This window comes from Rhincodon typus, chromosome 7, assembly GCF_021869965.1.
Source record: "Rhincodon typus isolate 14 chromosome 7, sRhiTyp1.1, whole genome shotgun sequence".
Taxonomy (NCBI): domain Eukaryota; kingdom Metazoa; phylum Chordata; class Chondrichthyes; order Orectolobiformes; family Rhincodontidae; genus Rhincodon; species Rhincodon typus.
The window spans coordinates 4,756,642-4,783,888 of NC_063338.1; the positions used below are offsets into that span (position 1 = coordinate 4,756,642).

Sequence of the window (27,247 nt, forward strand, 5' to 3'; positions counted from 1 at the left end):
GAGTCCCGGACTGGAGGCTGTAGTGGGGAGGCGAGTCCCGGACTGGAAGCTGTAGCAGGAGGCGAGTCCCTGACTGGAGGCTGTAGTGGGGCGGCGAGTCCCGGGCTTGAGGCGAGTCCCGGACTGAAGGCTGTAGTGGGAAGGCGAGTCCCGGACTGGAGGCTGTAGTGGGGAGGCGAGTCCCGGACTGGAGGCTGTAGTGGGGATGCGAGTCCCGACTGGAGGCTGGTGCGGGAGGTGAGTCCCGGACTGGAGGCTGGTGCGGGAGGCGAGTCCCTTGCAGACTGGATGCGAAGCCTCGAGTTTTGAAGCCCGGCATGGTCTGGAGGCTAGGTGCTGGCATGGACTGGGGTGAAAGTACTGTGAATCGAGTACTTTTTTTTCCTTTTTATTCTTATGCTGGACTTTATTTATTATTCTTTCAATTTTGTACCAAATACTTACATATCTGTACCTAGGTATCTTGTACCTAAGATAGTGCCATAAACAGTGACATTGCAAACTTTTCACTGCACTCATTTGAGTGTACATGACAGTAAAACTAATTCATTTCAATTCAATGTTGTCAGGGTCCGTAGCCTTTGCAGTATCCAGTGCTTCCAACTGTTTCTTGATATCACATGGAGTGAGTCAAATTGGTTGACAACTGGCATCTGTGACACTGGGGACCATGGTAAAGATGGGGATGGATCATCCACTTGACACTTCTGAGTGAAGAATGCTGCAAATGCTTCAGCCTTAGCTTTTGTACTGATGTGCTAGGCTCTTCCATCGTTGACGATGGGGATGTTTGTGGAGCCACCTCCTCCTCCAGTGAGTTGTTTAATTGTCCACCACCATTCATGACTAGATGTGACAGGATCCCAGATTGTTTAACTCAATCTGTATGCTGCTTATGCTGTTTGGCGTGTAAGTAGTCCTGCTTTGTATCTTCATTAGGTTGGCACCTCATTTTTAGGTATGTGCCGTTCTGCTCCTGTCATGTCCTCCTGCACTCTTCATTGAACCAGGGTTGATCTTCTGTCTTGAAGGTAATGCTTGAGTGAGGGATATGCCAGGCCATGAGGTTACAGATTCTGCTGGAGTACAGTTCTCCTGCTGTTGATGACCCGCAGCGCCTCATGGATGCCCAGTCTTGAGATGCTAGGTCTGTACGAAGTCTGTCCTATTTAGCACAATGATAGTGCCATACAACACGATGGAGAGTATTTTCAATGTGAAGGCAGAACTTCGTCGCCACAGTGACTGTACCGTGGTCGCTGTTGCTGATACTGCTATGGATGGATGTGTCTGCACCCAGAAAATTGGTAAGGATGAGATCAATTATGTTTATTCCTCACCATATGCCACAGCCCATTCTCGTAGTTATGCCCTTTAAGACCGATCAGCTCAATCAGTAGTGCTACTGCCGAGCTACTCAACGTGGAGGAGTACTGATTCATCGGCCGAGGGAGGACGGTACGTGGTAATCAGTAGGAGGTTTCCTTGCCCATGTTTAATCTAAAGCCATGACACTTCATGGGATCCAAACTCAATGGTGAGGACTCCCAGGGAAACTCCCTCCTGACTGTATAGGACTGTGCTCTCACCCCTGCTGAGTCTGTCCTGCTGGTGGGAACAGGACATATCCAGGGATGGAGATGGTGGTGTCTCACACATTGTCTCTAAGGTATGAATCTGTGAGTGTGACTCTGTCAAGCTGTTGCTTGACTAGTCTGTGAGACACTTTTCGCAATTTTGGCACTAGACTCCAGATGTTAGCGAAGAGGACTTTGCGGAGTCAACATGGCTGTTTCTGCAGTTATTGTAGCTGGTGATCAATCCAGTTTCATTTTTTTCTTGAGACTTTGTAGCAGTTGATACAACTGAGTGGCTTGCCAGGCCATTTCAGGGGACAGTTGAGAGTCAACCACATTGCTGTGGGTCTGGAATCACATGTAGGCTAGACCAGGTGAGGATGGCAGATTTCCTCCCCTGAAGGGCTGCCCCTCCTGTTCCATCTTTTAATCTTCCCCTCCACTCCTTTCTCTTAATCTGCCCCTCCAGTTCCATCTCCGACACTGAGACCAGTGCAGCAAGAGTGTTTCTTTGAGTTGAGTTTTGACATTGTATATCAGCAGGTTATTCGGCTGTAGGGCAATCCTAGGTGAGCCTGATCCACTTGCTGTTTGCTGCTTAGGGTTATTCAGGGGTATCCCTGGATGACTTCTCTATCTAGATTTCTACCTGTTGCTGTTGCTGCACCATTGAATAGGATTGAAATCTGATCTGTAACTTAGTACTCAGCAAAGCACAGAATCAGCAGCATACTGCATTAAATTGACATTGCAACAGAATGGGAAAGCACCTTGTAATCAGTACCATCAGTACTGGATCAGCTTTGCCAAATGGGTATCTTTTGAGACAGCAGTGTTCTTATGTTGCAGAGGAGTTGCCAATATGTCCTACAGCAGTAAGATTGTATTGTTTTAGAGAGAAGCTGTCACTATTATAGATGACTTAGCAATGCTGATGTTTCATGAAGTGTTTTAAGGGATTAGACAGTAATGACAGCACATTCAGAGTATTGAGCACCAACAGGGCTATGCTTCAGGCCTCACTCAAGTCTCAGTGTACTGTACTGCACTTTGGTGGATCATATTTGTGTATCAATGTTCTTTGTGCATCCACAGCCTATAGGTTAATTTCCCAATCAAAATTGGTTTCTTAGCAAGGCTGAGCAGTTCTGCATCACTTCAATGCAAAGAGAGAGGCAGCAGCATTCACAACCCTGCTGATTGTGGAATGAAGTTGATGCAAGAATGGCCTTGTATTGTGGGGTTGCAGGGGGAATGTACGTTTGTTTTTGTCAGTTGTTTATTGTTTCGTCCTGAAATGTTTGTCTTATAGCTTCATTTTGTGCTGCTCCACACTAACAGGGGATGAGAGTGAAGTACCAGTGAATGCTTCCAACCAGGATGATACACAGTTAGCTGCAGAACTGGAACCATCTAGCATCACACAGCAGCTCTATGAGATGGGTAAAAAAAAAATGTGCATGCTTACCTTTACTTTGGTGTTGGTGAGATCTGTTATCCGAAGCTTGAACAATCAAACAAAACTGGTTTTGGCAGTCGTATTTCATGTGGCTATCAACATGTAGTGACAGGCTGATTATTTTCAATTTATCCATGGGATGAGGATAGCACTGGCTGGGCCAACATTCTTTGTCCATTCTTAATTGCTGGAGGATAGTTAAAAGAGTGAGCCCTGTTATTGTGGGTCTGGAGTCACATGGAAGCCATAGAACATAGAACATAGAACATTACAGCGCAGTACAGGACCTTCGGCCCTCGATGTTGCGCCGACCTGTGAAACCAATCTGAAGCCCATCTAAACTAAACTATTCCATTATCATCCATATGTTTATCCAATGACCATTTAAATGCCCTTAGAGTGGGCGAGTCTACTATTTTTGCAGGCAGGGCATTCCACGCCCTTACTACTCTCTGAGTAAAGAACCTACCTCTGACATCTGTCCTATATCTATCACCCCTCAATTTAAAGCTATGTCCCCTCGTGCTAGCCATCACCATCCGAGGAAAAAGGCTCCCACTGTCCACTCTATCTAATCCTCTGATCATCTTGTATGTCTCTATCAAGTCACCTCTTAACCTTCTTCTCTCTAACGAAAACAGCCTCAAGACCCTCAGCCTTTCCTCATAAGACCTTCCCTCCATACCAGGCAACATCCTGATAAATCTCCTCTGCACCCTTTCCAATGTTTCCACATCCTTCCTATAATGCGGTGACCAGAACTGTACACAATCCTCCAAGTGCGGCCGCGCCAGAGTTTCGTACAGCTGCAACATGACCTCATGGCTCCGAAACTCAATCCTTCTACCAATAAAACCTAACATACTGTACACCTTCTTAACCACGCTATCAACCTGGGTGGCAACTTTCAGTGATCTATGCACATGGACACCGAGATCTTTCTGCTCATCCACACTACCAAGAATCTTACCATTAGCCCAGTACTCTGTATTCCTGTTATTCCTTCCAAAGTGAATCACCTCACACTTTTCCGCATTAAACTCCATTTGCCACCTCTCAGCCCAGCTCTCCAGATTAAGTAAAGATGGCAAATTTCTTTCTCTAAAGGAAATCAGTGAACCAGATTGATTTTTCCAACAATCAACAATGATTGCATCGTCGCCATTAGACTAGCTACAGTAATTCCAGATCTTCAGTGACATGGTGGGATTTGAACCCGTTTCCCCAGAACATTTGTCTATGGTGCTGGATTACTAATCCAGTGACATATCTCTACACCCCCATAGGAGGGGGGATAATACTAGAGCTATAAATGCAAGGTACTAATGAATCTACTAGAAAATTCAGGAGGAGCATCTTCCCCAAGAGAGTGGTTGCAGTGTGCATTCTAATCACAGGGAGGTGTTGAGGCAATAAATATAGGGGAAGCGAACCAATACAGAAAGGAGTAATAAGTAGAAAGACATGTTGCTGAAGTAGGTGGAGAGGAGAATCGTGTGGAACCGAAACATTGGCTGGACCTTTTGGACCCAAGCAGCTTGTTTCTCTGCTGTGAATGCAATGTAGCACCATATAGTACATTGCAGGAAATGTAAAGCTGATGACCTGACCAAAATTGGTCCCTCATCCAAACAGCACAAACACACCATTCATTCATGTCACTCGTGTCTGTGTGGTCTTGCTGGATGCAAATCGGTTGTTCTGTTGCCTACAAACTAAAGGTCACTGCATTTAAAAAGTACTGCATTGCCTGAAAAATACATTAGAACATTATGAGGGCATAAACAGCATTTTATAAGTGCAAGTCTTTTGTTTTCTGTCTGTTTTTTGAAAATGGTTATGTGTGAGAAACTCTTAGACCAATGTGTGTGTCTCCCTACACTAGCTACTAGCTGACCGATTGCTGAAGCTTGAATATTTATTATTAATTCGTGGTACGTGTGCGTCACTGGCTGGGTCAGCATTTATTGCCTGTCCCTAGTTGTCCTTGAGAAGGTGGTGATGAGCTGCCTTCTTGAACCGCTGCCATCCATGTGCTCAAGGTAGACCAAAATGCCACTATCACAATGCATCTCATAGATGGTAGACACTGCTGCTACTGTGTGGAGAGAGTGAGTATTGAATATGGTGTATATGGTGCCAATCAAGTGGGCTGTTAGGTCCTGAATGGTGTCAACCTTCCTAAGTATTGTTGGAGCTGCACCATCCAAGCATATGGGGTATATTCCATCATACTCCTGACTTGTGCCTTGCAGATGGTGGACGGGCTTTGAGGAGTCAGGAGGTGAGTTAATCACAGAGTCATAGAGCTGTACAGCATGGAAACAGACCCTTCGGTCCAACTAGTCCATGCTGACCAGTATTCTAAATAAATCTAGTCCCATTTGCCAGCGTTTGGCCCATATCTCTCTAAACCCTTCCTATTCATGTACCCATCCAGATGCCTTGTAAATGAGTTTAATTGTAGCATCCTCCACCACTTCCTCTGGCAGTTCATTTCATACATGCACCACACTCTGCATGAAAAGGTTGCCCCTTAGTCTCTTTTAAATCTTTCCCCCTCACCTTAAATCTATGCCCTCTAATTTTGGACTCCCCTACCCTGAGGAAAAGACCTTGGCTATTCACCCTATCCATGCCCCTCATGATTTTACAAACTTCTATAAGGTCACCCCTCAGCCTCCAACACTTTAGAGAAAACAGCGTCAGCCTATTCAGCCTCTCAACCCTCCAACCCTGGTAACATGCTTGTAAATCTTTTCTGAACCCTCCCCACCTGCTTGAAGTTTCACAACATCCTTCCTTCAGCAGGGAGACCAGAATTGAATGCAGTGTTCCAAAAGTGGCATAACCAATGTCCTGCAAAATCGTTTTGCAATCATTGAAAAATTCCTAGTTTCTGACCTTCTTTTATAGACATAGTATTTACATAGCTAGTCCAGTTCAGTTTCCAGTCAATGGTAACGCTTAGATAGTTGATAGTTGGGGATTCAGTAATGGTAAGGCCACTGAATGTCAAAGGGCAATGGTTAGATTCTCTTTTGTTTGTTGTGGTCATTGCCTGGCATGAGCGTGGCATGCATGTTAATTTGCAATTGTCAATCCAAACTGATTAGAAATTGTTTACTGAGCTCCTTCTGAGGTGTGGTAGCCATAGAATTTGATCTGCAGCCCAGAACTTCGAAGTTTATAATCCCTGCATAGCAATTTGTGAAATGAATCATTAAATCTGGTAATTTTTGGGTTGGTACCAAAAAACAACCAAGTTACCGACAACATATAGCCTGTTCACATGTGTTCTTAAGGGGAAGGACTTGGCAGATCTCCTGGGCTTTTCTACGTGTGATCCCAAGTCCCACACTTTGTGCTTGACTTCTAAGTGTCTCCATTGTAAGAGCAATAAATATCCAAATCCCCAGAAATCAAATCTTTAAAAATAATGTCAGAAGTCACACAATACCAGGCTATAATCCAACAGGTTTATTTGAAGCCACAAGCTTTCAAAGTGCTGCTCCTTCATCGGGTGAAGTGGAGGGATGCGCACAGGCACAGAATGTACAAGCGGAGAGATCATTGCAAGATAATTCCAGGTAATTAAGAGCGTCAAAAGATGGTACAAATAGTGTGAGTGCAGTGTTGACAGGCTGAATGGCAAGTCTTTGCACCTGATCAAAAGTGTCAAATGGTGTGAGTAAAGTGCCAACAGTTAAATAGCAAGTGAAGGGATGACCTATGATCTGATTAATTGAGGCAGAGAGATAATTACACTAAATTAAAATAAGATGGTGCAGGAGATAAACCAAATGGCCGCAATAACATGATAGGTATGAGTCGCATGACAAGGGTCTACCCCAATCCAACACCAGCATCTCCACATTATTACATTACATTACATTATCACATTAATTGAGCAGGGTAATCAAAAATGTTAACAGTAGCCTGACATGCTTACTTGGCATTTCTTGCTGTAAATTACTGGGACGGATAGTTGTGTTGAGTAATTCCCACTTGTTGGAAGGTTCTAATTTTGGTGGCATTACTGGGGTTCCATTTACTTCCTCGGAATGAATGAGTGCCAGTATGTAAGTCACTTGGACTGTTAACCGAGAACATCCCTTTACATAGCATCTTTAATGCAGTTAAATATACCAAGATACTTCTCAGGAATATCAGGAAGTTAAAAACTAGATATAGCCACAGATGGAAGCTGACCAAAGCTTGGTTCAAGAATGGTTTCAGATAGAAGGCACAGTCACAAATGGAGAATGGCTGGGTTAGCAAGCAGAGGTGTGGAGATCTCAGAGGTTGTAAGGCTAACAAAGGTTACGTAGGTGGGCATAAGTGAGGCCATGAAAGGATTTGAATAAAAGGATGAGAATAATTTTCACGCCTTCCAATGTTGAGTTACTGAACATAATGTGACACAGAAAGCTGAAAGGTTGATATCAATGACAGCGTAGGTTAACACATCTTGTTGGTCACCTGCTTAAAATCGTGATTGCCCCCAAGCTGTGTCCATTCCCTGACAAACAAACAAAAATGTTGCCAGGGCTTTCAAATTGCAGCTCTAAGTAAAGATTAGATAGGCCAAGGTTATTTTCCTCAGAACAGAGGAGGTTGAAGGGTGACATAATTGAGGTGTTCAAATACATTAATAAGGATACAGGGAACAGAGAATTCCTGTTTACCCCGCTAGAGCGGTCAGCTACTAGAGGACACGGGTTTAGGGTGACTTGTTTAAGAACGTAGAACATAGAAAGTGCAGCACAGAAACAGGCCCTTTGGCTCACCAGGCCTGTCCTGTCCATGATGCCCTTCTAAACTAATCCCATATGCTTGCACGTGGTCGATATGCCTCTACTCTGTGCCTGTTCATCTATCCGTCCAAATGCCTCTTAAACTTGGCTATCGTATCTGCTTCAATCACCTCCCATGACACTGTGGTTCAGGCACCTACCAGCCTCTGTACAAAAAACTTTGCTCGCACATTTCCATTAAACTCTCCCCCCCTCAACTTAAACCAGTACCCCTTAATATTTGACATTTCTACCCTGGGAAAAAGATACCGATTATCCACCCTATCCATGCCTCTCATAATTTTAAATACTCTATCAGGTCACCCCTCAGCCTCCAACGCTCGAGTGAAAACAATCCAAGTTTGTCCAACCTTTTCTTATAACTATTACACTCCAATCCAGGCAACATCCTGGTAAACCTCTTTTGCATCCTCTCCAAAGCCTTCGCCTCCATCCTAGTGTGGGGATCAGAACTGTACATGATAATTCATGTGGCCTTGCTAAATTCTTATACAGCTGCAACATGACTTGCCAACTCAATGCCACAACCGATGAAGTCAAGCATCTTTACCATGTTACCCACTTGTTGCTGCTTTTGGGAAGCTATAGAGTTGGATGCAAACATCCCTCTGTACAGCAATGCTCCTCATGGTTAGAGTATTTACTGTATACTTTCCTCATGCATTTGACCTCTCAAAATGCATCACCTAATGTTTGTCTGGATTAAATTCCATCTACCATGTCTATGAATGTAAAGCTCCCTCCACACTGTCCTGATCAAACTCCCAGGCAAGTACAGCATGAGTTTAAACAACCCACAACAACATTTTTTGCCCCCTGGTGTATCTTATCTCCACTGTTACAGATTCCACAGTGTTATTTTCTTATTATCATTCCTCACTACTGCATTGATTTTACAACTTTACTAATAATGCTACTTCACCTGTTTTCCCTTTTTGTCTGTCCTTCCAAAATAATGAATATCTCTGGATGTTCAGTTCCCATTCTCCGTAACCCTGCAGCCATGTCGCTGTATTTGCAAATAAATCATAACAGTTTATCTACACGCAGTGCTGTTTCACCTATCCTTAGTATGAATTCTCCGTGCATTAAGACACATAGCTATTAGACTTGTCTTTTTAATCTAATTCATCGTATTAGCTTTTTCTCACCCTTGTTTTTTTATTGTCTGCCTGCCATATTTGCTTTTTGCCTTTCTGTCCTTTTTTTCTATGCTTGTTTCTCCCTCTTCTGTCTTCTTGCTCAAGTTCCAATCCCCTGCCTTTCTAGTTTAAACTCTCCCAACAGCATTAGCAAACACCGCTTTGTACTGTTACCTGTACTGTTTTGTTTTAAAGGTTCAACATGCAACCTGTGGCATAACAATGGCTATGAAAGGGATAAGCTTGTGCCTCAATGATCAAATAGAGCCTATGAAATCCAAAGGCACTGGTCCTACTGGGTCAATGGGAATCCCACCAGTGGATGGTTAATTAAGTAAATTATTTTAAAGTGACATGCTGTCGTTTTGGAGTTTCAGGTTCATCAATAATTTGATGTTTTACAGTGGCTGTCTGTTCATTAGGTAAAATCTAGGACACCACAGCTTGTGCATGTACCATTGAAAGGAGAAAGCTTGATCTATACCTGCAGCAGTCAGACAATTTCCCAATATTTTCTAATGCATCAAGAATTCTATTAGTGTCTGTATATTTTAATTTAGTGCTTCAAGTCATTTCCTTTCACAAAGAAATTATGACACAATTGAACACAGTGCTTGAAATCAGAAGGCAGTGATTATTACTGAGAAGCTTCTACCAATAATTTACACAACTTAAAAACGATCACACAGAAGTTGCTAAACAACAGGCTTTCAGATATCCTGAGAATGTAAAATTGAAGGATTAGAGGGGACATGAGGAGAAGCCTTTTCATCCGGAGAGTGGTTGGGGTCTGGAATCCACTGCCTAGTTTGGGGGGTTGAGGTGGAAACCCTTGACTCATTTAAAAGTACCCTGGATCTGTACCTGAAGAGCTGGAACCTGCAAGACTACGGACCAGCGGCTGGTAAGTTGAATTAGAATGTTATTCAGCCAGCACAGACAGGATGACCTGAATGACCTCTTCCTGTGATGTAATTTTTCTGTGGTTCCAGGGGTTAAGCCGTCTGGAGATGAGTTTTTTGCCAAATCAGTTGTTGCTCTCTTTCACCTCAAGCCAGTATTCCCCCTTCCCTGCCTTATATTTACTGTTAGGTTGCAGGCATTTGGAAACCTTCAATCTGACTGGCTGAGAATTTGGCAAATTTAGTGAATAGGTATCTATGAAATAAAGTTGAAGAGACATGGGGAAAGAAAGTTGGGACTGGAACGCACAGGTATTCGCTTGTCATATTTGTATTACTCCAAATCCTGAAGCACCGTTAGGTGAAATAATCAATTGTATTTTCCCTAATTAAGAGAACTAGGGACAAAATAACCTACAGATTCTCTCTTTTTTTCTGAATTCTGAAGGGTTTTGATACGGTAGATGCTGGGAGATTGTTTCCCTATTTGGGGTATTTGAAACTTGAGATAAGAATTTAGTAGTGGCCTGGTGGTATTATGGCTAGACAATTAATCCAGTGAGCCAGGTAAAGTTCTGAGGATTCAGGTTCAAATCCCACCACGGCAGATGTTGAAATTTGAATCCAGTAAAAATCTGGAATTCTATGTAATGATAATAAATGTTCTTCAGGGAAGGAAACTGTTGCCTTGACCAGGTCGGCAGGGTGGCTCAGCAGTTAGCACTGCTGCCTCACAGCACCAGAGTCCCGGGTTCAATTCTAGCCTCAGGTAACTGTGTGTAGAGTTTGCACATTCTCCCCATGACTGCATGGGATTCCTCTGGGTGCTCCGGTTTTCTCCCAAAGCCCAAAGATGTGCAGTTTAGGTGCATTGGCCATGCTAAATTACCCATGGTGTGAGGGATGTGCAGGTTAGCCATGGGAAGTGCAGGGTTACAGGGATAGGGTAGAGAGGTGGGTCCGGGTGGGATGCTCTTCGGAGGTCTGTATGGACTTGTTGGGCTGAATGGCCTGTTTCCATACTGTAGGAATTCTATGATTCTGGCCTACATGTGCCCTATAGGCAGTTAGGACAGGCAATAAATGCTGGCCGTGTCAACAAGTGGCTGTGAATTTTTTTTTAAAAAGGGGCTGATCATTTATGTTCTGAAGATTGTGAACTTTCTCCCACACAAAGTTGTGAATTCTTCATTACTTAATATATTTAGGGTGGGGATAGAAAACGTGTTGGTCTCTTGGGGAATCAAGGGAGATGGGGAGATGGTAGGATAGTAGAGTTGAAGCCCAAGATCAGCCGTAATAGTATTGAATGGTAGAGCAGTCTTCTTAGGCAGAATGGTTGTCTACTCGTATTCCTTATGTTCCTGTTGTGGTTTAAGTGAGCAGGATTGGATTGACTGAATAATTTGCTTGTCACAGGAAATATTCTCTGTCTCTTTGATGACTAAATGTGTGAGCCCCAAATGGCTGAGCCATACGAGCCAGGAAGCAGTCCTTTTGAGCCCCAGTTCCTGCCAAGCAGTAGGGTTATAGAGCCCAGAACAGACCCTTCGATCTAGCTTGTCTGCACTGACCAGACATCCCAATCTGACGTAGTCCCATTTGCCAGCATTTGGCCCATATCCCTGCAAATCGTTCCTATTCAAAGACACATCCACGTGCCTTTTAAATATTGTAATTGTACCAGCCTCCACCACTTCTTCTGGCAGCTCATTCCATACACGCACCACCCTCTGTGTGAAAAAGTTACTCTCCAGTCCTTTTTAAATCTTTCCCCTCTCACCTTAAACCCTCTAGTTTTGGACTCCTCCACTCTAGGGAAAAGGCCTTCAGCCATTCACCCTATCCACACTCCTCACAATTTTATAAACCTATGTAAGGTCATCCCTCAGCCTATGCAGCTTCTCTGTGTAACTTAAGCCTTTCAATCCCGGCAACATCCTTGTCAATCTTTTCTGCACCCTCTCAAGTTTAACATTATTCTTGTAGAAGAGCAATCAGAATTGTATGCAGTATTCTAAAAGTGGCCTCACTAATGTCCTGTACAACCGCAACATGATATCCCAACTCCTACACTCACTGTTCTGACCAGTGAAGGTAAGTATACCAAACGTACATGCAGTCTCATGTGGTTGGAAGCAGCCATAGTCTAAGGCTGTTTCCTGCTGGGCACATGGCTGCAATTGCTTTTTTCTCCAGCTCCCCCCTCGTTATAGTCCACCATCTGTTGACATTACTGTTGGGCACGATCACTATTTTTAATTCATTCATGAGATGTGGGCATCGTTGGCTGGCCAGCATTTATTGCCCATTCCTAGCTACCCTTGAGGTGGTGGTGCTGAGCTGCTTTCTTGAACTGCTGCAGTCCGTGTGCTGTAGCTTTTCCCACAATGCCCTTAGGGAGGGAATGCCAGGATTTTGACACAGTGATGCTGAAGGAACAGCAATATATTTCCAAGTCAGGGTGGTGAGCAGTTTGGAGGGAAACTTGCAATTGATGGTGTTCCCATGTATCTGCTGTGCTTGATGGAAGTGGTCATGGGTTTGGAAGGTGCTATTTAAGGATCTTTGATGAATTTCTGCAGTGCATCTTTTAGGTAGCACACACTGCTACTACTGAACATAGATGTTTGTGGATGTGCCAATCAAGCAGGCTGCTTTGTCCTGGATGGTGTCAAGGTTCTTGAGTGTTTTTGGAGCTGCAGCCATCCAAGTAAGGGGACAGTATTCCATCACACTCCTTCCTTATGCCTTGTAGATGATGGACAGGCTTTGGAATGAGATGCCATAACCGGCAATCGGACCTAACAAAGAAATTATAACTCTATTGGTTTCTACTTCCCTCCCACTTGTGCCCTCCTGCATCTCTGCTTCTGTCCCCCTCTCCTGCACAAAATAAATAATGCGCCTGACTCCACAGCAGTAGACTGTCACTCACTCAAAAGCTTTGGTTTGAAACATAATAAATGGAACCTTGCCATTTTAGTCTCTGAAGGGCAGGAAATTGGTATGTCTGAGGGTTGGGAAGAGGAGGCACAGCTGCTACCACCCAATGTGTGCTTGAAGACCACCTCCAGCCATTTGCTAGGTATCAGTTCAGGAAGAGATCCTGTCAGGTCCAGTAAAATCCCAGTGACATCCCCAGTCTGCCCCAAAGTGGGCACTTAATTGCCATTGACAACAAGGTGCAGGGCTGGATGAACACAGCAGGCCAAGCAGCATCATAGGAGCAGAGAGGCTGACGTTTCGGGCCTAGACCCTTCATCAGAAAAGGCCCTTCATTGCCATTCATTGGTTAGCTTCTGCTGCTGGCTGACCAGATTCCCTATTCTGCAAGGTTACCTCTGGTCCTACCTTTAAAGCCATCTCGGACTGTTGGGTGTATTACTGTCTAGCATCATAAGGTCCTGTAATCGTAGACTGTACAGATTATCGATCCCCAATTTATTTAAAGCAGTAATTGTTCTCAGGGTATGTGCATTGCTGAACTCTCTTGACTACTTATCCTTACTGTGAGAACATGTTAGTGGATCATCTTAAACTGATTCCACCAGTGAACTTCGGAAAGCAATTAGTCACTGGCCTGATTATTGTCATTTAACTAACCATCATGCTCCTTTCCAGGAGGAATGATCACTTTGAGCAGTGAAGCTACAGCAAAATTCACAATTAAATTAGAGAAAAGAAAGATGATTAAGTAACACTAATTACTTTGCAAAGTTCACTGCAGCAGTATAGGATGAGCCACACTTTCTCCCTCTGGAATACACTCATTTACCTCACTCGGACTCTCCCCTCCAAGTAATTCAATTCAATTCAATTGAAAGGAAGTTTTAAAAATCAGGAGAGAACAGAGGTGCAGGGTAATGAACAGACAATCAAGATCAGGATTAAAATGTGACAGGAAGGGGTAGAAAATACATGCAGAAGACTGCAGCAGAAATTAGAACCAGAATAAGCAATAACAAGATAGATGAGGTGACAACACAAATAGAAATAAACAAATGTGACTTAGTAGCCGTTACAGAGTTGTAGTATAGGATGACCAAGATTGAGACCTTGAGATATGAGTATTCGACGTTTATGAAGAATAGGCAAAAAGGAGTAAGAGGTGGGGTAGCTTTGTTAATGAAGGTTCTATCAGTATGGTAGTGATAACAATGCGATAAATTGTGATATGGAATCTGTGTGGGTAGAAATAAGAATGGCAAGGGAAAAAGTCACATGTGGGATTTGTCTATAGGCCCCTGATGAGCTGCTACGCTGCAGGACAAAATATAAATTAGGAAATAATGGAGGCATGCAAGAAAAGCACTATAATGGGTGAATTTAATCTGTATGTTGACTGGACAAATCAGATGGGCAAGGGTAACATGGAAGATGAATTTGTAGATTGCATCACAAATTGCTTCTTAAGTTGCCCAGCTTACCTGGAAACAGGCTAGTTTAGATCTAGTAATGTGCAACAAGAGATCGTGCAGTTAAGGATCTTCTGGGGGCGTATTGATGTAGTGATCACAAAATGGTAGAATTTCAAGTTCAGTTTGAGGGAGAGCAACTCGGGTCTCAAATCATTGTCCTCAATTTAAGTAAGGGTAGATACAGAGATATGAAGTGTGTCTAAAGTGAGCTGGGAAAATAGACAAATGAGAAAGTCAGTGGAAAAGCAGTGGCAGATATTTACACTGATTCCAGTCAAAAAGAAGGACTTGATGAGAAGGATGAACCACCCATGGTTAACAAAGGGGGTCCGGGAGAGTCTCTAGTCAAAAACTAAGGCATATGACGTGGCAAAAACTAGTGGTAGGCCACGGGATTGGGAATGCTTGAGGAACCAGCAACAGATGACTAAAATAAAAATGGGAGAAAATTGCAAGTAAATTGGCAGAAAATATAAAAACAAACAGCAAGAGCTTCTCTGGGTTTGTAAAAAGAGAGTCACCAAAGTGAATGTGGGACAATGGAAGATGCAAATGGGGACAAATAATAGGGAACAGGGAAATAGCAGATAATTTAAACCAATAGTTTGCATCAGTCCTCACAGTGGAGAACATTACAAAAACCCCAAAGATAACATAAGGAATGGGAGGAAAGATCTTCTAGCAACCTATATCTCAAGGGACAGAGTATTTGATAAGTCACCAGGACCTAATGGCCTGCGCCCAAGGGTTTTAAAGGATGTGGCTACAGAGGTAGTGGAGCTATTGGTCAAAATATTCCAGAACTCTCTGGATTCCAGGAGTGTTCCAGCAGATTAGTGATTTTCCAATGTGATGCTTCTGTTCAAGAAGGGATGGAGATAGAAAGGCAGGAGAGTTTGCTTTGGTCAGGGAACCAAAGCAAAGGTGAATTGACTGAAAGGGAACTAGAGAGTTTGTAAGGAGCATCCAGGAGGGCTTCTTGAAACCGTATGTTGATAGTCCAACTAGGAAGGGGGCCATAGTATTGGGAAATGAGCTTGGCCAGGTGGTCAGTGTCTCAGTAGGGGAGTAGCTTGGGAACAGTGTGATCACAATTCATTAAGCTTTAAGGTACTGATGGATAAAGGCAAGTGCAGTTGTCAGGTGAAAGTGCTAAATTGGGAGAAGGATAATTACAACAATATTAGGCTGGAACTGAAGAATGTAGTTTGGAGGCAGATGTTTCAGGGCAAATCAACACCTGGTACATGGGAGGCTTTCAAGTGCAAGATGCTGGGAACTCCGGACCGGCACATTCCTGTCAGGATGAAGGGTAAGCATGGCAAGTTCAGGGGACCTTGGATAACGAGATATTGTGAGCCTAGTCAAAAAGAAAAGGGAAGCAAGGCTAGGAAGCTGGGAACACATGAAGCAAGGATGCAATACAAGGAAAGTCAAAAGAAACTTAAGCAAGGAGTCAGGAGGGCTAAAAGGGGTCATGAAAAGTCATTAGCCAACGGGATTAAGGAAAATCCCTAGGCTTTTTATACATATATAAACAGCAAGAGGGTAGCCAGGGAGAGGGTTGGCCCACTCAAGGACAGGGAAGGGAATTTATGTGTGGAGCCAGAGGAGATGGGCAAGGTATTAAATGAGTACTTTGCGTCAGTATTCACCATAGAGGACTTGGTGGATGATGAGTCTGGGGAAAGGTATGTAGATAGTTTGGGTCATGTTGAGATTAAAAGGGAGGATGTATTGGGGGTCTTGAAAAACATTAAGGTAGACAAGTCCCCAGGGCCTGATGGGATACACCTCCAGAATACTGAGAGAGGCAAGGGAGGAAATTGCTGGGGCCTTGAGAGAAATCTTTGTATCCTCACTGGCTACAGGGGAGGTCCCAGAGAATTGGAGAATTGCAAGTGTTGTTCCTTTGTTGAAGAAGAGTGGCAGGGATTATCCAGCTAATTACAGGCCAGTGAGCCTTACATCAGTGGTAGGGAAATTATTGGAGAGGATTCTTTGATACAGGATTTACTCCCACTTGGAAATAAGTGGGCATATTAGCAAGAGGCGACATGGTTTTGTGAAAGGGAGGCTGTGTCTCACTAACTTGATTGAGTTTTTTGAGGAAGTGATGAAGATGATCGATGGGCATAGGGCAGTGGATGTTGTCTACGTGGACTTCAAAAGGTAAAGTTGCATGGGGTCAGAGGTGAGCTTGCAAGATGGATAAAAACTGGCTCGGTCATAGAAGATAGAGGGTAGCAGTGGAAGAGTGTGTTTCTGAATGAAGGGGTGTGACTGGCAGTGTTCCTTAGGGATCAGTGTTTGGGACCTTTGCTATTTGTAATATATATATAAATGATTTGGAGGAAAATGTAACTGGTTTGATTAGTAAGTTTGCGGATGACACAAAGATTGGTGGAATTGCGGATAGTGATGAGGACTGTCAGAGGATACAGCAGGATATAGATCATTTGGTGACTTGGGCAGAGTGATGGCAGATGGAGTTTAATCCGGAAAAGTATGAGGTAATGCATTTCGGAAGGTCTAATCCAGACGGAAAGTATACAGTAAATGGCAGAACCCTTAAGAGTACTGACAGGCAGAGGGATCTGGGTGTACAGGTACAGAGGTCACTGAAAGTGGCAATGCAGATGGAGAAAGTAGTCAACAAGGCATACAGCATGCTTGTGTTCATCGGCTGAAGACATTGAGTATAAAAATTGGCAGGTAATGTTGCAGCTTTATGGAACCTTAGTTATAGAACCTTTGGAATATTGTGTTCAATTCTGGTCACCATACTACTAGAAGGATGTGGTGGCTTTGGCAAGGGTACAGAAAAGATTTACCAGGATGTTGCCTGGTATGGAGGGCATTAGCTATGAGGAGAGGTTGGAGAAACTTGGGTTGTTCTCACTGGAATGACAGAGATCGAGGGGCAACCTGATAGAGGTCTACAAGGTTATGAAGGGCTTGGACAGAGTGGACAGTCAGACGCTTTTTCCCAGGGGTGGAAGAATCAGTTACTAGGGAGCATAGATTTAAGGTGTGAGGCACAATTTAAAGGTGATGTTCAAGGCAGATTTTTGTTTTACAGAGAGGGTGGTGGGTGCCTGGAACTTGCTGCCGGGGGAGCTGTTGGAAGCAGATATGATAGTGACTTTTAAAGGGCATCTTGACAAATACATGAATAGGATGGGAATAGAGGGATACAGTCCCCGGAAGGGTAGGGGGGTTTTGGTTGTGACAAGCAGCATGTCGGTGCAGGCTTGGAGGGCTGAAGGGCTTGTTCCTGTGCTGTAATTTTCTTTGGTTAACTGGCCTATAGTCTCAAAGAACAAACAGCTGTTAGGGGGAATAAAGCTGGAGGCCTTTCTTAAGGAAGAAATAATAAGACAAATTCAAGGTAATCAATCAAATATAGTTAACATGGTTTGGTGAAAGGGATATCATATTTGACAAATTTGCTAAAGTTCTTTGAAGAAATGGCAAGCAAGTTGATAAAGAGGAACAGTTGATGTAGTGTATTTGGATTTTCAGTAGGCATTCAATAAGGTGCCATGTAAAAGGTAGGCACAAGACAGAGCTCACAGTATTGAGGGCAGTGTTTTAGCATGGATGGAGGATTGGCTGAGCCAGGATTAATGGGCATTTTACAGGTGGAAAGCCACAAGGATCAGTCCTCGTGCCTCGTGCCTCAATTATCTACTGTCTATATTAATGACTTGGAGGAGAGGGCAGAGTGGTGTATCCAGAAAAGCAAAAGAACCGCAGATGCTGGAAATCTGAAATAAAAGCAAAAATTGCTGGAAAACCTCAGCAGGTCTGGCAGCACCTGTGCAGAGAAATGAGAGTTAATGTTTCGGTCCAATGACTCCTCTTCAGAACTGTCACTGGACCCGAAATGTTAACCCTGATTTCCCTCCACAAATACTGCCAGACCTGTCGAGATTTTCCAGCAATTTCTGGTTATGTATCCAAATTTGCTGATGATTCAACAATAGTTGAGCGAACATCTTGTGACGAGGACATAAGAAGTCTGCAGGGGCCTATAGTTAGGTTGAGTGCACAAAAATTTAGCTGATAGAGTTTAAGGTAGGAAAGAGTGAGGTCATGCACTTTTGTAGGAAGAGTCAAAAGGCAGATTATTATTTAAATGGACAGACACTCCAGGTAGAGCACAGAGGGATCTTATTTGAATGGATGAACACATCAAACATTAGCATGCAGGTGCAGCAAGTAATTAAGAAGGCAAGTTAAATTTTGGCCTTTTTTGCAAAGGGGGTCAGAGTTTAAAAATAAGGAAGTCTTGTTACAACTGTAGAGGGTGATAGTGAGGCACTAGAGACATAGTTATAGAGTAAGGTGACATTCATTTAAAACTGAGAAACAAGGAATTACTTTGCCCAGAGGCTAGTGAATGTCTGGAATTCTACTCAGAGTTATGGAGGCTAAATCAATAGAAATGTTGAAAAAGGAGTAGATAGATTTCTGAAGAAGGGTCTAGGCCCGAAACGTCAGCCTTCCTGCTCCTCTGATGCTGCTTGGCCTGCTGTGTTCATCCAGCTCTACACCTTGTTATCTCAGATAGATTGTAAAACATCTGGGTGTTGAATCTATTAAAAGCTTGCATGAAAGAAGAATTGAGGCCAAGATGAGATCAGCCATGATTGTATAAACTGGTGGGTCAGGTTTGTGAGGCTGAATGGCCCATACCTGCTCCTATTCCTTATAATAGTGAACAAAGTACAAAGAACAATACAGCACAGGCCCTTCGGAACTTCAGGAAAACATCTTCCCACTAATTACAATGGTGTAGGAACTATTGTAATTTAGGAGTGATGGTAACTGGTTTGAACACCACAAACTCCCACATAGATAATAAGGTGATAATCACCAGATAATTTGTTTTGTGATGTTTGACACATAAATGTTAACCAGGACACTGGGATCAGTCTTTAACACTCACTTTGCTCAATACTGCAGAGGAGCAAATGTCAGCTTAGTGTCTGTATCCAAAGCATGGAATGGAGCTTGAAAGGATAACCTTCTGACTCTGAGGATTGAGTAGAACTAACCGAGCTACAGCTGTATCTTCTTCAAAAGATCAACAACTGTCCTGGATATACACCTTCATCTTCCTTTGTTCAAATCCTTCGTTAATATGGCAAAATATTGAGGCCTAAGACAGATTCCTGGGAAGTCATTCACTTGTATTGTGTTCCACCTACAGCAACCAATTATTGACTCAACTCAGCAGGCTATCTCCAGTTCTGTGCACTCTTATTTTTGTCAGTAATCACGTATGTTGATTCTTATCAAATAACAACTAGAGGTCTATGGCTGGTCTAGATAACATCCATTCTCTTAATTGATTAATGATTTCAATGAATTGAACTAGGTCAAATATAATGTGTTCTATTTGTTCATCACCCCATTACCATTCACCCTATCCCACCGTCTTCTACTCAGTGCATAGCTCTAGTGCATGACAATAATTAAAGCTTATTCCTCTACTTCCTTGGCTTCATTGTACCCAAAGTCTCTGACTGAAGCCTGTTCCCTTTTGTGCTACCCGTGTCTCGTTCTTGTTCTGAGATCAAAAGAACATAGGCAACTAATAATCTATCCATCATCTTAAACATTGACAACCTCCATTATTAGTGCACCCTGTCTGTAAACGTGTACAAATTTAAGATGCACTGTGGCACCTTGCCAAGGCTTCTTTGGCACCACCTTCCAAACTTGTGACTGTTGGCACCTGGAGGAACAAAAACAGCAGAAACATGAGCACACCACCCCTGCATGCCATATGCAGTCCTGTTCTGAAGAGAATCTCACATTCATCACTGCTGAGTCAAAATTCTGGAACTCTCTCTAACTTTGTGAATTGCACTAGTTCAAGGAGGCAGCATATTCTGAAAGGCAAGTGGGACGGCCAATAAATGTCACGGATGCCCACATCCCATAGATGAACGCCAAGTGTCTTTTTTTTTGGTCTCTACAGCAACAAAACATTAACGTTCCATGGAGCTTCTTGGGAACATAGTCGTACAAAAGGTTTGACATTGAGGCAAAGAAGATATACTTAAGGTTAGGGGATAAGAAGCTTGATTGCAAAGGTGAAACCCTAAAGGATAGTATTACAGTACGAGAAAAAGGGGGAGATGTTCCAGGATGAGCTCCCAGAGTTTAGGATGTGGAAGGTACAATTACCAAAAGTGTAGCAAGGGTAGGCCTGAATTAGAGTCCACAAGAAGTCTCAGAAAGTACTGGGGTAAGTTACAGAAATCAGCAGGGGAAATCCAAGAGGGATTTCAACATTTGGATGAGTCGATGGACTTGAACCATCCTGGTTTAGTTACATACACACCATCTTTGATTAATTTGCCTCATTACATATTCTTGGACTATTCCAATGGTTACTTATTTCCCTTTAGAAGTAAAGGCTTTCCACCTGATTGCAGCAGTTAATGAATATGGTTTCCATAATACTGCCACCTCTGCTTCTGTTTTTCTTATGTGTCATCTTCATGCTGGCTATATTGTCATTCAACATGCACTGATAGTGGCAAGTTCCCACTGGGTGCATGCCCTGAGTGCTCAGATCATTCAGCTTGTTATCACCGCTAGTCTCCTTTTGTGTTTCAGTGCCAAAGGATCTACTGCCTGATATGTTAGAAAGCGACAGTCTGGAGAAACACGAATTAGCCTTTTTGAATGACCTGTTAAACCCTCAACCCAGTAACTTCAGCCACAACTGGCCGAGTACATTTGGAAGCTCTGAACCTGTGACTGGAATGGTCGAACCCAAACCAACAGACACACCAACTGGTTTCCTGCCATCTCAGCTCTTCGAGCTCAGCCATGACCCAACAGGATCTTTCATTGGTGAGTCATATTTCTTCATCCTCACTGCTCTTCAAATTCTATCTTTTGTCCCATAGAGCTGCAGTTTCAAAAGCATAATTTCCACAATATCCCATCCCCTTGTCCTTTCCTACAAACCCCACGATTACAAACCTTCCCTAACTGATATAATGCACTAAAATGCTGCTCACAGATCTCTGTAATGATACAACATAGTCAGTAAACCCACCTCTATCTAACAAACGCAGTGATCTCTTTTCCAGTCATACCCAGCCCCCGAGAGAAAGCATTCTCCTGTAATCAGTTCAAGTGTGACACAAGCAAACCAGCATTTTCTGATCATTCCTGTTTCTACTGAGGACATTTGGAGTGAAGCACTTGTTAAAACAAAAGGCAGGTGATGGCCTCCATTGCCCCATTGTGGAGACATATTCCTTGATGCCCAGTCTGGCAACAGCCCAGAAAATTCCCAGGCAAGCCCCCAAGAGAGCTCCCATTTCTTTTGTGGGAAGCATGGTGCACTAGGATGGGATACGTCAACCAAGGCTCTCAACCCTCCACAATTATCGTGGTTATGGACACTGTCCAGTAAATTCTGTTAGCCTGAGAAATCCCAGTCTTCAATGTGAATATCTTCTGGCCCATTAGAATAAAGCAGGTAAGAAAGAAAGAAAGGAGATCGGAAATGTCAGGCTAAGGATGCTCCCTAAAGTCTGGATAGAAAGCAGGACTGAATATCCCTTCCACAGCCCATATACCACAAACTCTCAATCAGTCCTTTAGTTCAGCATCTGAGTGTGTTATTCTGATACTGCTTTGTTATTGTTTGAGGTTGGACAGATGCACCCAAACAACAGCCAGCACCACTTCTAGCCCCACACCCGGAGACAAAGGTTTCAGAAACCAACCACCAGACTCTACCAAATGTTCCAACTAAAGGTATGTAACCTAGAGCAAAATAGAATGCTTCATATTTCCTCGTAATTCATATGGACAGGGTTAACAATCTTCTTTTGGAATTATTGCTGTTTGGAATACTGTTCTTTCTGACATAAATTAGATTCCAGTGAAATTAAAAAAAATCATCATTGGCATAGTAGACCATTGTCATGTCAATACATGAAATGATTAACACCGTCAGCAAGTCATTGACAAGTTCAGAAGTCACACGACACCAGGTTATAGCCCAACAGGTTTATTTAAAATCACAAGCATTGGGAGTCCTGACAAAGGAGCAGCGCTCTGAAAGCTTGTGATTTCAAATAAACCTGTTGGGCTATAACCTGGTGTCGTGTGACTTCTGGCCTTGTCCACCTCAGTCCAACACCGGCACCTTCACATCATATTCATTGCCACACTGAGCTTTTTAAGTTCAAGGCGGCACATTTGGGTCCCAGACTTGGCTGGTTCCAATTGAAGAGGTTTAGATTTAGCACCTGAGAGGAACACCATCAGCACTCCCAATCCAGATACCCTTGCACGGAGACAAGCCTAAGCACTTCAGAGGCAATAGTTGTGAACTGTAGACCAAAATGAGTCAGTGCCCCACAGTGAAGAGAGGAAGACAGTGAAGAATCTCATTGTGCCAGAGTAGTTTTACTGGTGAAATCCATTTATTTCTGACCTTTGACCTTGTGGGCAGAATCACACCAAAAAGAGACACGCTGGCACCTGAGCTCAGTAAATACCGACGCTCCAGCACTTCCATTGGTCACCTTGAAAGTAGGAAGTCTGCATACATTATGTACTTTTGTGTAAACCTACTTCAGGCATTTGAAAGTGACTAGGTCTCATTTACTGTAATAATCTTTGTTTATGCTGGCACAACACAGTTGCCAAATCAGCCCCCTCAGTTACTGTTCCAGTTGTCTGCTGTATGAAATAAAATGCTGAAGAACCCCAGCAGATCTGGCAGCAGCTGTGCAGAGAAACAGAGATCTTGTTTTGATATCATAACCAGGGAGTCTGAATGGTGTTCTGACGTCAGCAACTTGTAAAGCTGTACACAGATACAAGATTAGCTTTTGTTACTTGGAAGTGTTTGTAACTAAGTCTTTCCTCTTCCTTGCAGCTGCTAAGGGCAACACACAGGACAAATCAGCTTGGTTCAATCTGTTCGCAGACCTGGATCCCCTATCTAATCCTGATGCTATTGGTCGTACGGCTGAGGACCTTCTTAATGCTTGAAGCTGGGCAAGACAGACACTAAGTTATATAATACACAAATGTCTTACTACTGCAATTTTATCAAATATATATATTGTTTAATGTATATATTTACTAAAACACTGGGTTACTATCTCTTAAGCTACAGCATTTTAGAGTTGCAATGGGGGTTGGTTCAATGGAATGATACTGAACCACTAAGCTACTGGGATGTGGTGTTAATGATTCAGAGTTCTTGTTTAATTTTTCACTTTCAGGGTGTGCTGCTGTAATCTGGTTGCTGATTATTTACCTGTTAACAGATAGTACCAAGCAGATGTTAACTAGCACATCACAGGCTGTGGGATAGGGCCACAGAGTTGATGTAGAAGCTATACTGCCTGACAATAGTTTTCCTAGTCTGCTTGCTGTGTTAGGGACCACACGATGTCTGGATCAGTTGAGAATGAATGTGTTCAATCAATATGGTGATCTGGCAATGGGCTATTTTACAGCAGCATCATATTAGTTACAACAAAGTTTCTTTTTTTAAACAAATTGTCAGGGACAAATGTAGAAGTGTTCTTTGTACAATGAAATGATTCATATCTATTTCTTAGTTTAATTACTTACCTTTTAATGTCAGACTGGTTTTAAAAATGTGATTGAGAAGTGTTTTGAGTGGTGTCTATAAGCTGACTGGATTGGACCAAATTGTTTGTTACTAGACACAGGCAGCTGTCTGTCTCTGTGATTCATTTACTCCTGGTGGGAGAACTGTGCTGCTATTACCTGTAGCATCTGAAACATTACACTAACTTCAGAAAGGTGGACTACCTGCTGTTTGTCATTTTAGCCAAAGTTTTCCCTTATGGCACTAGGACCATATTTATCACTGATATGATTAGCAGTGGAAGTCATCCCTCCTTTCCATTAAGTCCAGCAATAAGTGCCTTCTTCTAAAGAGGGCCTGTGGTTTGATGGAATGGGCCAGGTCATGCTGGATAGAGACTGCAACCTTTCCTCATACACGATGCACTATGAAAACACAGGAGGTTAAAGAAATTAGGGAGTATTGGGAGAAAGAAAACCAAGCCTTCATAGCAATTAAAAGTTACATCTTTAACTGTGGCCTTAGAAAGCTCAAATGATTCCTCCTTGGTGCCGATTTGAAAAATAAACAAACAAACAATCTGAAATGAAGTGAGCACATTTCAACAAGACGATTGTCATAGTGCCATTGGATTAGTGAGGTGGCAGCCAGGGTTGCTACAACCCAGGCTGGTTATCTGGAAAAGCCTGCGGAAAACTTGATTGGATTATTGTTGTTAATTGGTCAAGTAGTCTTGCCCTTGAGAAAGGGAGATATGGAGCAGTGCCAAGCACCTCAGTGGAATGTGGCAATTGTCAGCCCTGACCCAGTGGTTGGGTTGCATCTGTCAGCAGTTTTTGTTTTCACTCATCATTCAGGAACTCACTTCATTGATGCCTTAGCTCAAAAGTTGCAAAAACCAAAAGGTGCTGAATGGCATTTGCAGGCTCCCCGAGATGTGTTGGATTCTTGGCACTGTCCACTCTGTCATTCACTATATTATAATATTTTAGAAAGATAAACAGAGAAGGGTGTAGCATGCTACAAGCTGTGTTTTGAACAGAATACATCACTATTTAAACATTAAACATTGGTTCCTGTCCAAAAAGCAATAATTCTAGATCATGTAGAGAAAATGAAGAAATAACATCAGAGAAAAGAGTTTTTAAACTCTGCTAAGTTACAACCACTGAATTGGAAAAGATTTCTCTTATAATGAAGAGGACTCTTGAGCACAGCATGCCTATAAAGGAGAACCTGTTACCTTGTCAAACACTGGAATTGAACACAGCCTTACTTCAAACAGTGCAACAGTAGCACTGAATTCAAACCTGGACTATTTCTTATCTAAAATTGAGCCACACAGTCCAGTAAATCCCCATAACGTCTGGTCTGGCTGTGTTCTCGGAGTTTAACTGTTTTCTTATCACAGAAGTGCATGTATAAAATAGTCAGTACATTTGATTGCAACTCTCCAGCAACTGTAATGTGATCCAGAACATTATATAGCCTGCCAGTTACAGAACTGCACAGGACGTATTGGATGAAATGCAATTCATATAGATTGCACAGAAACCTCAATTACTAGTCAAAACAGCATGCATATGAGAACATCAATACTGCTCCACGGTCATGACACGTGCAGTTGGCTGATATGAGGAATGACTACTGAGGCGAGTTACAAGAGGGAGCCTGACCTTTATTAAACTTTATCTCACCAGAGGAGGACTAAGGGAAAAGTCTATGTACGAAGAATAATACCTCTAGTTCACAAAATAAATCTGACATCGTAAACTGAAGCATGAGTAATTTATTGATCGCTGTCAGCCGTTAAGTCTATCTCATTTACCACCATTAAGTCATTATTATTTTCAATGTTTTTTGTTTCCGTTTTGAGGCTCTTTAGTGCAGAAATACCTGCCCATTTTCAACTATTTTTGTGACAGTTGGCATCCTTGTGGAATACTCATTTTGAAAAGCAGCCTGTTTCCATCATTTCCGACTTTTACTTGTGTGAAATCACCAGGTTGGTTTTTCACTCTTGTTTGATCTTGTTTGTAGCCTGCATGCTGTTCATTAACCTACAGCGAGGTAGACAGCAGTGCAGCTACAATGTACCCACCCCTCCTATCCCATCCACAAGGGAAACCTGCTAGCCCTCCAGGCTGGACTGAATTTCATTGACTGGAGTGAAATGGCATTGCCCAGTGGCCCATAATCAATTGAGCAGATGGCAGGTGAAGAACACCGGGTGAGAAAATTGCCAAATAGATACTTTTAAACCATTAGTGTTTAATGTTTTAAATAGTGTAAAATTACACAATAATTCAGTTGATCTGCACAGAATCGCACATAGCCCATTTGTAATAATTAACATCCATAACAGAGTTTCAGCAGTTTCTCCAGCATTGTACCCAATGAAATCCATATCAATCATGCTAATTGCACATGTGGAAAGTGCAGTTAAATGGATGATGTCAACTTGTTTTAGTGAGGGTCATGCTGCAAGCAGAGGACTGTAACTTGACAAAAAAAGAATATCTATGAAGATGTTTAACACTAACTTTAAAAAGTCTATAAAGAAAATGTAGGATTTGAGTTTCTCCACTGGTTGAGTGTTTGTATTTTCTATTCAATACTTATCTGGAAACTGAGTCTTCTATTAAAAATAGTCATTTCTCAACATTTAATGGCTTTATCCTTCTTCTTTAAATGCACCTTTGTACATAAAACAATTGGGACACAATGACATCTTAATTGTCCAGTACCATTATGACATCTGTTCCTAGTCAGGTTTTTTTTTAAAACCCCCATCAATTCCAGATATTTAGGTTCCATTGCTAGAGATCAGCACCTTTAAAACTACCAGATAAAGTCTAAATTTCATCTGGAACATAACATCGATAGCGGGATGTATACATGAAGACTATCATTAAATGAGCAGCATCCTACCTTAAGACTATCGCATGCTAATTGATCTCCATTATTTATCATTCTGTGTCCGCTGTTCCTTCCACTCAAATCAACACTGAAGTAATCATGGCTTTATCTCTACTTTGGTGACTTATGAGGAGACTGAATAGACTGGAATTATATTAATTGGAATTTAGAAGAATTGGGGAGATCTTATAGAAACATATAAAATTATGAAGGGAATACGTAAGATAGAAGCAGGGAGGTTGTTTCCACGGGCGGGTGGGACGAAAACAAGAGGGCATAGCCTCAAAATTAAGGGAAGCTGACTTAGGACTGAATCGAGGAGGAAAGAATTAAGGGTTATGGAGAGAGGGTGGGTAGATGGAACTGAGGCTCCAAAAAGATTGGCGATGATCTTATT

At 42.6% G+C, this 27,247-nt stretch overlaps 1 protein-coding gene across 5 annotated transcripts in view; it reads left to right on the forward strand.

The window, feature by feature from the left end:
• LOC109921458 (islet cell autoantigen 1-like) overlaps positions 1-26,595 on the forward strand; it is a 92,826-nt gene extending 66,231 nt beyond the window's left edge. The window contains exons 11-14 of one of the 5 annotated variants that reach the window (XM_048598824.1): positions 2,919-3,020; positions 20,955-21,194; positions 22,005-22,112; positions 23,245-26,595. In XM_048598824.1, coding sequence (XP_048454781.1) covers positions 2,919-3,020; positions 20,955-21,194; positions 22,005-22,112; positions 23,245-23,360 — 566 coding nt within the window. In that variant the 3' untranslated portion in view covers positions 23,361-26,595. Of the gene's footprint in view, positions 1-2,889; positions 3,021-20,954; positions 21,195-22,004; positions 22,113-23,244 lie in introns of those variants that run through there. The other 4 variants (XM_048598825.1, XM_048598826.1, XM_048598827.1 and 1 more) reach the window with 4 other exon arrangements.
• The last annotated feature ends 652 nt before the right edge of the window (positions 26,596-27,247 follow it).